The 12500-nt window shown below is 42.6% G+C and overlaps 2 protein-coding genes across 7 annotated transcripts in view; one reads left to right on the top strand and one right to left on the bottom strand.

Moving 5' to 3' along the window:
- veph1 (ventricular zone expressed PH domain-containing 1) overlaps nucleotides 1–12500 on the top strand; it is an 85852-nt gene that overhangs the window by 8163 nt on the left and 65189 nt on the right. For all 5 annotated transcript variants that reach the window (XR_007144701.1, XM_027161732.2, XM_047822480.1 and 2 more), the window contains exon 4: nucleotides 1903–2077. Coding sequence is in view for 4 of the 5 variants with exons in the window: in XM_027161732.2 (XP_027017533.2) it covers nucleotides 1903–2077 (175 nt within the window). In the remaining variant the exon portion in view is untranslated. The remainder of the gene's footprint in view (nucleotides 1–1902; nucleotides 2078–12500) is intronic.
- On the bottom strand, nucleotides 6029–11743 carry ptx3a (pentraxin 3, long a). 2 transcript variants are annotated; one of them, XM_027161735.2, is made up of 3 exons: nucleotides 11395–11743; nucleotides 8473–9006; nucleotides 6029–7181 (listed from the first exon to the last, which is right to left on the bottom strand). In XM_027161735.2, the coding sequence occupies exons 1-3, from the start codon at nucleotides 11534–11536 to the stop codon at nucleotides 6547–6549; spliced, it is 1311 nt and encodes a 436-aa protein (XP_027017536.1). In that variant the 5' UTR covers nucleotides 11537–11743; the 3' UTR covers nucleotides 6029–6546. The 2 variants fall into 2 exon arrangements, with proteins under 2 accessions (XP_027017536.1, XP_027017537.1); XM_027161736.2 differs by having other exon boundaries at nucleotides 8473–9003.

The raw sequence follows: 12500 nt of genomic DNA, 5'->3' as shown, positions 1-12500 counted from the left end.
TGATCAATTCTAGCTGTCAATCAAATGATCAGAAACCAACTTAAATCTCTATAGAACAAAGTTATTGCATGAGAAAATGAATTTAAGGTACATTCCGGATTCACAGAACATTATAGATGGATAAAAAACACGTACACATGTGGATTGTGGATTCATGCCTCATACAGTATGAGTCACGTGCGTGTTAGAGTGACGTTCAGTAGTACAGCAGCCGGCCGGTAGATGGCGACAGACACACGCTCACTCTGTATCATAGAGTCCGACATGTGCACAGAATCTCCATAGAAAAGCTCAAATCTTTTGCTTCTCTTCTTTAGTGTCGTTACAGGTAATTGTTGTTGTTGTTAAGGTAACTTTTAATTGTAAAATAAAGTCTGCATGAGCTTTATTATTATTTATTAAAGTAATTGATCCTTACCTAAGCTGATAAAGGAGATCGGTGCATGCTGGGTAACTGCTGGAGATTAGTATTCATTAGACAGTTCACTCGGGGGCATGAATTTTATTTATTTATTTATTTATTTATTTTTGCACAAGTCTTTGATCAGAGCAGAAGATGGATATTAAAGAGACGGTTTTTATAATGAGCTACATTTCACACACAGCCTTCTCTTTGAAAATCTCTTCTCTTTGGGACTCTTGAGAACGAGCTGCACGAGTGAAAAATACAGCCTTCCATAAGTATTTACCCCCCACCCTCTGTGCCAGGCAAGGGTTCAACATCTCTCGTAATGTTGATATGGGAGGAAAAACAAATGTGTATAGTGTGCAATTATCTATAAATAAAAAAACATTCAAATGTTGTGAATGATTTCATGAGTATTCACTCCTGTTAACACAAGCTAGCACATCCTAGCAGGCAAAGGGTTGATACGGGGGCAAATCAAGGCAGGATACACCCTGGACGATTTGCCAACCCATCGCAGGGCACACACACACACACACTCTCATTCACTCATACACTCACACACTACGGACAATTTTCCAGAGATGCCAATCAACCTACCATGCATGTCTTTGGACCGGGGGAGGAAACCGGAGTACCCGGAGGAAACCCCCGAGGCACGGGGAGAACATGCAAACTCCACACACACAAGGCGGAGGCGGGAATCGAACCCCCAACCCTGGAGGTGTGAGGCAAACGTGCTAACCACTAAGCCACCGCGCCCCCTTGTACTTCATGTTAATGCAGTTAAATGGTGCTAAAGATCTCATGGTGTCCACTTGGGGGCATCAGAGCATTTCACTCTGCTCTCCTAAATAAATAAATAAATAAATAAATAAATAAATAAATAAATAAATAAACAAACCCTACCGATGGCCTTCAGCTTTTTTAGATTTTTCATTTGGACAGTTTATGTGTGATTGTGTAAATATCTGATGATCAGTAATGTGTGCATGCTTTTGGTCAGAACTAGTTTGTCTCTATCCGTCTGTGATCTTTTAGTTGATTGCAACCTAAAACCGAAGGAAACCGGTGTCCTTGTGCGCTGAATCGCCTCCATGTTCAGACGAAAAGATGAAGGAGGGATGATGAAGAACTACAGAAAGTCTCATAATGTGGCTCTAATCCTTATTACAAACAGACTGCAGAGGTTCGATGACGATCTCGTAAGAAAAACAAGGAGCTCGGATGGAAAAAAACATCATACGATATACTACAGTCACATACAAGGGTTATGACGTGATAAAACACACGAGCCAATCGTGTTTCAGTATGCAAATTACAGAACAGGATGTGGTGGCTTACGCTGACTTACGGTAGTGATGAATATTTCTGAGTCCTGAGCTAATCTGTTAGAATCGACTCTAGATACTAAGTTAAATGCTTAAGGATGAATAACGGAATAATTCTCCAAACGTGTGTGTGTGTGTGTGTGTGTGTGTCTGGGTTGTGTACAGAACTATAACCGAGCCCCGATGATGGCGCTGGCCGTCCCGGTGGCCGTGCGCTTCCTGCAGCAGGGGAATCGCGAGCTGAGCCACAACATGTCCAGCTACCTGAGCCTGGCCGCCATCGCCAAGGCAGAGCTGCTGGTCCAGCACACCCAGGCCATCATCATCAGCATACTGGGAGGTATGGTTCAGGTCAAAAGTCATAGGGGTCACATCAGGCCACCTACAGAGCAGCGAGAAACCTTTATTGTGAGAAAACAACAGAACAGCGCACACAAACACTCATTCTTCTTATTTTTTGTGATGCACAGAACACACACTTAAAACTTTCGCACGTTTCCTCAATCCTTCAATATCATCAATATCCTCTCAGCGAAACGAGCTGTCGTTATAGCAACAATAATGCTCTACGACAAAGGTTTTTGTTGCATCGTAAAACACTTTATCTTTAGACACCGATCCAGTTAACCGGGCTTCACGGCTGTCTCCGGCGAGTGTGAGGTCTCAGTTTAATCAGTGTTATCATCTCATTTAAACCTTTTTAACCGTGGCGTGTTACTTTCACGTAGTGAAAAAAGACAGCTTTACTCGTTTAAAGGTCTTCGTGAAACAATTCCCGCTGGGTGTGTAATCTTTTGGAGGCGTATTCAAGCCAGATTCAGTCTCGTAGGAGAAACTTTTTAAGCTCGTGGCAGCCATTTGGATGCGAATGAAAGTTGTTGGACTCGGTATGTAGCTCGATTTCTCATTCCTTTTGCAAGATGAACGCGGTAATTTCAACTGTGACTAAATGCAAAAAACCATTTGCTCTGAATCTATTGTTCAGATTGACCTGTAGTAAGATGTATGTGGTAGTGGATTATGTGTAGAGTGAATAGTTTGTGTGATCCCGTGCCTCGATTCTCAGCTGTTTAAACACAGGAACTCCTGGATGGATTGTTCTACCGGTGAGATAATGATACTTTTAGTAGTGAGTCTGTGGTACTGAGGACGATTTTCTTTGTCCTTGCAGCAGGAGAAAGAAATATTAGAGCAATAATATGTGTGTGTGTGTTTTCTCGTCCCTAAAAAACTCAATTTTATCAAGGTAACCTCTAATACCATCTCGCAGTAAGGATGATGGAGCCGGTAAACACCAGGAAATGAGTGGTTCAGAGCAAACACTCCTTATTAAAGGCTTTCACCTTACCGAGACACCCCGTGGCTGTCAGGCTAATAGGAAGCGGTGACCTTTACCCCCTGTCTCAGAGTATGGAAGGGGTGAGGTAAACCGGGTCGTTGTATGGTCACGAGAGGTAAAATCCAACACACAACCGCACCAGTACATCGTAAGCTCTGTGATCAATTTAGCACCGATCAGTCTGACCAATCAGAATCCAAGGTTTGATAAAATCTCCTAGAGTGTTAAGTAAATTTCTATTTTATTTTTCTCTTCATAAATCATCAGTAGCAGAACATCTTCCATGTCCAGACCAAAAAAAAAATGTATTCGTTCCCTGTCCTTTCAGCCCTCGTGCTGTTCTGCCAAGAGCTTTTACAGCCCACTACTTCTAAGAGTATCACATTAAAAGCGCTTAACCACCTCCTCATGTGCTCACAGGAGGACACCTGATAAAACCTCTTCACTGTAACGCTCATTAGATGTTTGGGCAGTGCATGTTGACGGACAGATTACAGTAGTTGCAGGAAAGTCAGAGAAAGACAGAGCACGTAGCTGGTCTTCCAATGCGGTCTAATGAGGGTGGCTGGAAGTTAGCGTATAGCACAGAAACCCCTGCCTGCTTCACACACATTTCCTGTTTCCACCCCCACAACCAAACAGGCACCAAAGACCAGCACAGACCCCCTAACGTTGTTTGTTTAACAAATCCCGACAGCAGTTAGTGACATAATGGGGTGCAGAAAGCCTTTAACCATTCATTCGCAGCATAATCTAGAGAATATATAGCTGGAGTATATATATGTGTGTATGTGTGTGTGTGTGTGTGTGTGTGTTTACAGAATATACGTGCTGCTTTTTGCTTTGTTAAGATCTGTACACTAAAAGAGAAACATCTCCAAAAAAGAGAGAAAATAGAGTGCTCCAAGTTGGCTTTCGCCATCGACCGGCTCAGCCAAGTAAAAAGCCTTACATAAGGAGCAATTGTGAAATCGTCATGGCGATCACCGATCAACAGCTCTAGTAAATGAAGGCTGATATATCTTTGGCTGACTGTGAACAGCATGACAGTGTGCCCAGCATTTTATTTTAGTTACCCAATCTGTGCCCACAACAAGCGAGTGCGGCGATAAGTGCGGACGCTCGCCAGCAAGCCGAGCAGACACGAGTGACACGTTTGTCGTTTTAGAAATGAAAACGAGTTGCTGATAAGCTGCAGGTTTCGGTAATGAGATGTTTATTTAACGGTTATGGAAGGAGTCTTCAGTTGGACAGAAGCAAAGCTGTAACTTTGACTTTGTCAAGTTTCTCAGTAACATGACAAGCTGAGCTTTTCTTCCGTCATGATGATTACGTTGCTTATTAATTAAAAAAATATAATTGTTGAGAAGATTTCGTGGTGTGGACGTCATCGAGGTCAAAGTTACTCTTCGTGATTATTTTCTTATCACAGTACAACATGGACGGATTTTTTCCGCACGTTTCGTATTAATGATTATCCATCTTGCGCCATCGTAGGGCCGCGGCATCGGGCTGGCTCTGGTTTTTGGACGCATCGAGACGCTCGTCTGCGTTGAAGCGTTGAGTGCGTCTTGTTTTTCTTTCTCCTTCTCTCATTAACAACATCCAGACCCACTGTCACTCAGGCACACATGGGATCACTGACCTCTAAACACTTCCCACAGCAAGCTCGAGCCGAGGTACCGGAGTTCAGGTCGGGTCAGGTCAGGTACAAACCGATAACCGGGAGCGTTTCTCCTTACGGTTCTCGAATACAGATAATATCTGGCACAGTTCTGATATCTGGCTCGGTTCTGCAGCCTGAGAGTCCTTTTTCTTCACGAGCACGTCGTTGAGCATCGGTGCGGGAGTTTCATGTAAACTTATACTACAGGAAGTGTGAGAGAGCTGGCGGAGGTCTGGAGTTTGTTAAATGTGCAGGACTCCCAGGAGTACACGAGTGAGTGCGGGCTCCTCAGGGCACGCTCGTTATGAGTTCCATCCTTTTAGGAATGTAGCGAGCTTGTCAGCCTTCACCTGGGGTTTCTAGACTGAGGAGGATCAGATCTCTTTTCTATATAACCTCATTCATTATGAAAATGAAAAACCTGATATTTGCCAAATATGTCTAGAGAGACTGTAGAGAGACTGTAACGTCTGGCGGAGCTGTTATCTATCTCCGATCTATCTATTAGATCTGAAATCTTTCTTAACTACCATCCTACTCCGGTCTAAAGCATTACGGGCAGCACGGACATAAAAACCTAGGCTTATATTAACACGCCAACCGCATATGTTATTTATTTATTTATTTATTTATTTATTTATTTATTTATTTATTTATATTTCCATAGCGACAGCTAGTTCATGGGGATGTGTATGGCAGACGGTCTACAGATTAAAAACACTCGTTCAGTCCAAAGGTTTTTCTTTAGGAGACTGTTTAATGTTTATGGAAGGGGTCTCCAGTGCGAGGTGAATTATTAACCTTTTTTCAACCGATACGCTCGTGTTCACTGAATACAAACAAAATGTCTTGCAGGACATTTCCAATCAGTTTAAACAAATGAATTTATATGTGTTTATTACCAAAATGACTCTTTTTGAGTCAATTGAATTTTAGTAGGGGGCACGAAATGGGGTTGAAGATGCAAACATTCGCGTGGATTGAAAAACTAAGCATTTCTGTTTTGAGGAACTTTTCTATGTATATATCACTTCTAGTAGAATAGAAGAGAAGGCTTTATCTCGTCACATAGTACACAGACGTAATAGACGTCTGAGGTATAACGGGAATAAAACACGTCCCACTTCACCACTATACAGTACAGGTAGGTTGTTTTTACCTTCGTGCACGACCCGATGTGTTTTATTCCTTGAGTAAATACTGTGTATCAGTCAGTAACGACATCCAAAATGTGTAGATGTAAGAATAAGGATCAGGTTAAAGAAATACTCTCCAAATCCAGCATGTACTATATTTAACAGTTTTATTTATTAAACTCCACCTATTCACACCTTTATTAATAGAAAAAAAAAAGATCTATATACAATATAGGTTTTCATTTCATTAACAAAAATACAGTATAGTACATTTCCTCACATTAACAGATCCAAGGTAAAGTCTCCTAAGAGACTTTGTAAACATTTTACACAGCTCCTTTAGCAAGAAATGAAAAACGATCTACTTCATTTAAAAAAAAAAAAAAAAAACATGACGTAGTTTCAAAAGATTATGGGACAAAAACTTTAGCTGAATGTAAACATTCGGATAAATACGATACGGATACACAGGCTGTCTTCGGGTTGACGGAGTGAGAACGTTGTCCCTATGCTCAGAAAAATGCAGACTGTTACTCTATTGGAAAAGACAGTGGCCTTAGAAGCGAGTCGGTTTTGTTGATCTTTGCAGGATGTGGTAATGTGGTAGTACAGAGAGCTATTATTGTGAGTGTGTAAAAGAGAGAAGATTTGGTGCAGGATTTTTTTTTTTAGTAGATGAGTTTGACGCCTCCTTTTTCCAGGATCTGAGACACGCCCCAGGCCACCAGGTTGCCACGGGAACCGCAGCTCATCCCGTCCTCCTGTGCCTGCTCCAAAATCTCATTCTCATCCAGGACGCGGTCCCACACATTAACGCCGCTCAGCTTCCCTGTGAACGGCTCTCCTGCTTTAGTATCCTGGACGCCGAACCTTTTGGCCAGACCATCGCCGGTGTACTCCTGGCCCAGGATGGTGACGCCGTCGGCAGGAATCTCGTGTCCCTCTGCTACACCTGGAGAACTTGCTGCTTTGTGGCCGTCTACCCACAGCGATGCCAGGCCATGCTCAGAGCTCCAGGTCCCACACAAATGTCCCCACAATCCCTCGGTTGCAGCACGGCGTGCCTCCACTAAATGAGCTTCACCTCCGACCGTGAAGTGGGCGTTACGTCCTTTGAGCAGCAGCTGCAACTCCAGCGGGTTGGACACGGTGCCATATGAGAACAGCACGGTCTTGTTGAACATTTGGGTTGGTTTAATCCACAGGCATACGGTGACAGAATGAGTCTTCATGGAGCGCTCGGGAATGACTTCGGCATGCATCTTTGGAGAGCGCATAGGGAAGAAGAGGGCCATGTCGCAACCTTGATGGAGAGAAACAGAGAGAGAGAGAAAGAGAAATGTTAGATTTAGACGTACTTGCATTCATCCCTGAGGTAAGCTGTGCCAAAGTGTGAAAGTCTATCCAGTGTCTAAGAGGATTTTAAGCTTTCTTTTAGTGGGAAAAAGTTTACTGCCAAAGCCAGTTGTTGATGAATTAAGTGCGTATAGGACATCGACGTACTCCTTCAGAAGGTCAACCTCTGAAGTCATTGAAAATAAATCCTCTCTTTCTGATCGAGTCTTGCACCTCAGCAATCTGAGGAACGTTTGAACAAGTCGGCAATCTTCCAGATCTTCCTCGAAACATCTGTTGAAATGTCACGTTTGCCCCACTCCGAGCTCCCGCTGAGGGGCGTTCTGCAGATCCCCGGATCCGGAGGCATCCTCCTGTTTTTGTTAGTGTTCTGAGTTTATTACATCATTTGTTTAGGAAGAAACGGCCATAAATTTCTTCTCCAGATGGTCGGTCGTTTGGATGTGTGTGTGTGTGTGTGTGTGTGTGTGTGTGTGTGTGTGTGTGTGTGTGTGTGTGTGTGTGTGTGTGTAGCTTACTGAAACGAGTCCAGCAGGACAGGGCATCTCTAATTCTAAGAAAAACGAAGCAAGTGTGTGTGCGCGTGTGTGTGTGCTGGTATGGATGGATCTCACGATGCCCCAATTCTTTCAACATGGTCTTCTTCATCTGTATTCAGTTATGACATCTTGTAATTGTTCTGTTCTTCCAGACGTCGTGTTTATCTTTTGTTTCCGTACTTCAAAGTCGAGCGAAGTGAGTGCTGACAGGAACGCCGACTCCTTCGGTTTCCTCCCATCGTCGTTTGGCGTTTGTTGCTTATCAGCTCCAGCTTTCCTCTAGACACACAGATTATATTACTTCTGCATCTTCGTATCTGACTCATGGATTAGAGATTTGAGAGTTTTGTCCTGATTAACAGATGTGTTGTGTCCAAGTGTAACACAACCCACACAATCCACTCTGACTGCTTTTGGTTCAAGCTATTGTTAAAATGTGTTGAATCTGGACGTTAACAGGTTTTCATCGCAGTGTGTTGTGGTCTTGTTTCCTCAGAACACAGTTTAATTATTTCCACTTTTGCTTGAGTGCGTAATCTCTTAATATTTCTACCCAAGAGCTGCTGCTTGTTACTCATCCCAGCACTCTTATTCACGATGTCAACATACTGAACATCTTATAAACACTTTCTCTACTTGTATTTGGTTAATGACCTTTTAAAAAAAAACATTTTTAAGACTAAATAGTTTGATATTTACCTGCTGGCTGCGCTTGTCCAGCTGTGGCTCTTGCGAAGAAGCTCAGCTTCTCTTGTATGATTTGCAGCTCAGAAGCGATGGCTTGCAGCTGTCTTCTGTCTTCCTTTTTCGCATCTCTGGTCTGGAAATTCTTAACTTGGTCATGTACGCAGTTTTGCTCCACCTTATCCAGCTGTGTCACCTGTTCCCGAGACGCCTCCAGGATCTGCCCGAGCGTTGCATCATACTGTGCCTGATGATGTGCCACGGCATCCTGCACATGTTCCAGGGCCTGCAGAAGTTTCTGCTCAGCATGCGCAGCGGCCCGGCGCGTCGAGCTTTCTACGGCGGCCGCGCAGGATCTGCTGTTCTGCGCTACGATCTCCAGCACCTCGGCTCGCAGAGACTGCAGGCCTACTTTCACGACGTCGTCTGAGTATTGCAGCAGCATGTTCTCCTTCATCTGAGAGTTCTCCAGCATGGTGAAGAGCTTGTCCCACTTGCTGAACTCAGGAACTGTGCAGGGACTGGCTGGGCTGGTGGTGGGGGTGTCTGCTGTGAGGGTGGAAACGTTAGATTTAAATTATGAACGTTAGAAGGGTCGTGTCCTCGTAAACATGACACTAAGGTTTTTTACTAACAGGAAGTTAGCGATGCCACTTAGAATTTAGAATGTGCTAAATTAAAAAACGTTTGTAAGACGTCTCATACAACAGAGTGTCGTCGGTCATCCTGAAAATGTATTAGACCCCTTTTCCAGTACGCTAGCGTTGAGTCATGGAGTGTCCAACATTCCTTTGTTAAAGGTTCTTCAAGTAGTGAACTACTTCATGTTGGAACACACAAAGACGACAATGGAGCAGAATTGTGTTAATGTTATTAACTTCTTTGCTTCTTAAATAAATAAATAAATGAATAAATACATTTGTATGTGCCAATTTATGTGCCACCCACACAAAAGAGTTGCTCAGTGATGATCTGTAGTACATTTCCTCCTCCTCCTCCTCCTCCTCCTCCTCCTCCTCCTCCTCCTCTTTCTCCTACACTGAAATGTTTTTTCAGTCATCACTGGAGGAGGCGGTTGGTGTTCGATGCTGTTCATCCGTGCTGTGATTTACCATTGACATTTGCTTGCTGTGTGTGTGTGTGTGTGTGTGTGTGTGTGTGTGTGTGTGTGTGTGTGTTTGTTCCTAAAGCGCAGAACTACAGAGGGAGGTTTTGTTTCTCGTGTGCCGAGGGGCCTCTGAGTTTTTACGTCATTACATAAAGACCTTTAAGCTTCCAGCCGACTGTGGCATAAACATCACACACTCACAAAACTCACACACACACACACACACACACAATCGTCCTTCCAAAGATTGCTGACTGGCTTAATTATCTGGTCACATAATCATCAAAACACTAACGATTCATTGTTCAGATAATTTCTTCCTCATTCTTGTTCTCTTTCATTCCTTTTAGTACATGTTTAAAACGAAAGGTTCCAGAAACCCGCTTTTTACCAGCGATGCCGTAGAAGAATCTTTCGGTAAACGGTTCTTAAAGGAACTCCTTTCCTCATAGAACCTAAGAGAACTTTGTAGAGTCTAAAGAACCTTTTATCACTACAGAAAACCTTTTTATGTGATGGAAATCATCCATGGATGTTAAAGGTTCTTCAGAGAACCATTCAAGAACCTTTATTATTAAGAGTGTATGTACTGTTGGAAACAAAAATGCATGATAATATACATTATTGTAGTCAGAATCCGATGTTCTGTCACTGAGACGGCTTTTGTAAAGACCCCAGAGAGCTGTTTCGCTCTGAAAGTTCTGGGTTTTGATTGTTTGTTTGTTTGTTTGTTGTTATTTGTTATGTCTAATTGTGGCTCGTTGCGTCTGACCTGCCGCGTTCTCGGGCCAGAGCTCGGATGAGATAGTCTCACCGTGTTTCATCTGGTTTAATAAAAGCAAATGATATGAAGCTAAATCTCTGTCCGAAAAAAACGAAGTTCTCTTATCCGATTAGTCAGTAACAGATTTGCTCAGATGTTTTGTGTTACACACTACAGCAGAGATTTATTACGTCGTAACGACTCGATTCGTATGAAAACTGACGGCGAGTCAGGTCGGGGTCGGGGGAAGCATACGGTTCTTATCTTACACTTATACACGTGTGTGTGTGTGTGTGTGTGTGTGTGTGTGTGTGTGTGTGTGTGTGTGTGTGTGTGTGTGTGTATAATACTCACATTAATTCGTTAAAGCTTTAACTGGAAAAAACTTTTTTTATTATTATTTATTATTTTCCCACTTTTTCTAGCTAAACCTTTTTTTATTTATTTATTTATTTATTTTAAGCCTTAATTTGTAAGGAATCACAATTAACTGCTAATAGTAAACAGTTTAAAGGTTGAAAATGTAAAAACCAGAAATAAGAAATGTGTTAATCAACTTTTATGTCCTTTCATAGACATTCGACTATATTCAAGATATTTTCGCTTGCTAGATTCTATACAGTGAAAATATTCTTACAGTATCTGTTAGATTATAAAAAGTTAGTGACACACACACATATGCACACACACACACATACACACGCACGTTCTGTACAGCTGCCTGAATCCTCTATGAACATCTTTTTTTTTTGCCCATTTTTTTTCTTGAAAGCTCTTGGATGTGTCTCACTCACACACACACACACACACACACACACACACACACACACCTACACACAATCCTGATTTAATCCCAGGTGTGTACGGCTAAGTACGGTGACCCATACTCAGAATTTGTTCTCTGCGTTTAACCCATCCAAAGTGCACACACACACACACACACACACACACACACACACACAGCAGTGAACACACACACCCGGAGCAAAAACCCTGGTTACAAAAAAAGTTTGTATGATGGATGTTGAGTGAAGGTTACAGTGTGTTTGAGGTTAAAAACTCTCACCTTCATCCTGCTCTCCATTGCCGATCACATTGTAGTACAGGTCGGAGTAGCTGTCCTCGTAGTCCTCGCCAAAAACCTGAGGCATCACCACACTCGCCAAAACCACCATACACACCACCTGGACAATCCTTAACGCTGACATGCTGTCTGGCTCGGAGAGTACAACACGCTACAAGAGTAGGGTTTGAATTTGAGGTACAGTCTGACTCAGACTCTCTCTCTCGCTCTCTCTCGCTCTCTCTCTCTCTCGCTCTCTCTCTCTCTGCAAAATGCTGAGCAATCTTTTGGCAGCTCTCGGGTGCTTATGTGTGTGTGTGAGTGAGCTGGAGCTGAATGGAAAGTGAGCTGGAAAGAGCTGCTGCATGCTCTATATAAACACACAGACACACACACACACACACACAGAGAGGAGTCAGCCTACTTCGTTGGAGGTAGCGTATGTGGTAATTACAGATTTGCCATTCCAGCAGTTACGAGAAAGCAGGAAAAGAGCGGCGTGGGGGTTTGACAAGGAAAAGGAAAGAAAAAAAAAGAGACAGAACTGATGGATAGAAATAACAATTTCACAATGAGTCTATTGTTTTGTTTTTTCTCTCTAGAAGTTTAGGATGAGAATTACTTCAGCATGGCTTCTACACTCTCTTTCACTCATTCATCTCGTTCCATTTATCTTTCTTACTCGCGCGTCCTTCCTTCGTGTCTCCCTTCCTTCGTGTCTCCCTTCCTTCCTTCCTTCGTGTCTCCCTTCCTTCCTTCCTTCCTTCCTTCCTTCCTTCCTTCCTTCCTATTCTCTATCTCCTATTTTAATTTCTCTGAATTAATGAGTGATTCGATTCAAAGATCATGGTGTCATTTAGACCTTACAAGGAAACGTTTTATTAGAAAACGTGCATTAAACAATTCTGAATATATGTAGATTTTTTTATCTCTTTATCTGTGATTAAAGCCACGCCCACAAACCTCCATATAAAGCATATGATTTATTTAAAATAATTCTGTTATTTTTCTATAATTAAGTCTGTAATTGTTTTAACAGATTTGTACTTGTACTGAAAAAAAGAATAAAACGAGAGAGAGAGAGAGAGAGAGAGAGAGAGAGAGAGAGA

This window comes from Tachysurus fulvidraco, chromosome 13, assembly GCF_022655615.1.
Source record: "Tachysurus fulvidraco isolate hzauxx_2018 chromosome 13, HZAU_PFXX_2.0, whole genome shotgun sequence".
In the NCBI taxonomy this organism is placed as follows: domain Eukaryota; kingdom Metazoa; phylum Chordata; class Actinopteri; order Siluriformes; family Bagridae; genus Tachysurus; species Tachysurus fulvidraco.
The sequence above is the reverse complement of the archived record's forward strand: the minus strand, read 5'-3'. Positions and strand labels throughout refer to the sequence as shown.

Bases quoted from the DNA above. Each gene is read 5' to 3' on its own strand.
- ptx3a (XM_027161735.2), bottom strand. From the start codon at position 11,536: ATGTCAGCGTTAAGGATTGTCCAGGTGGTGTGTATGGTGGTTTTGGCG. The intron at 9,007-11,394 runs GTGAGAGTTTTT...CCACCCTCACAG, and splicing joins CAATGGAGAGCAGGATGAAG to CAGACACCCCCACCACCAGC. The intron at 7,182-8,472 runs GTAAATATCAAA...CTCTCCATCAAG, and splicing joins TGGACAAGCGCAGCCAGCAG to GTTGCGACATGGCCCTCTTC.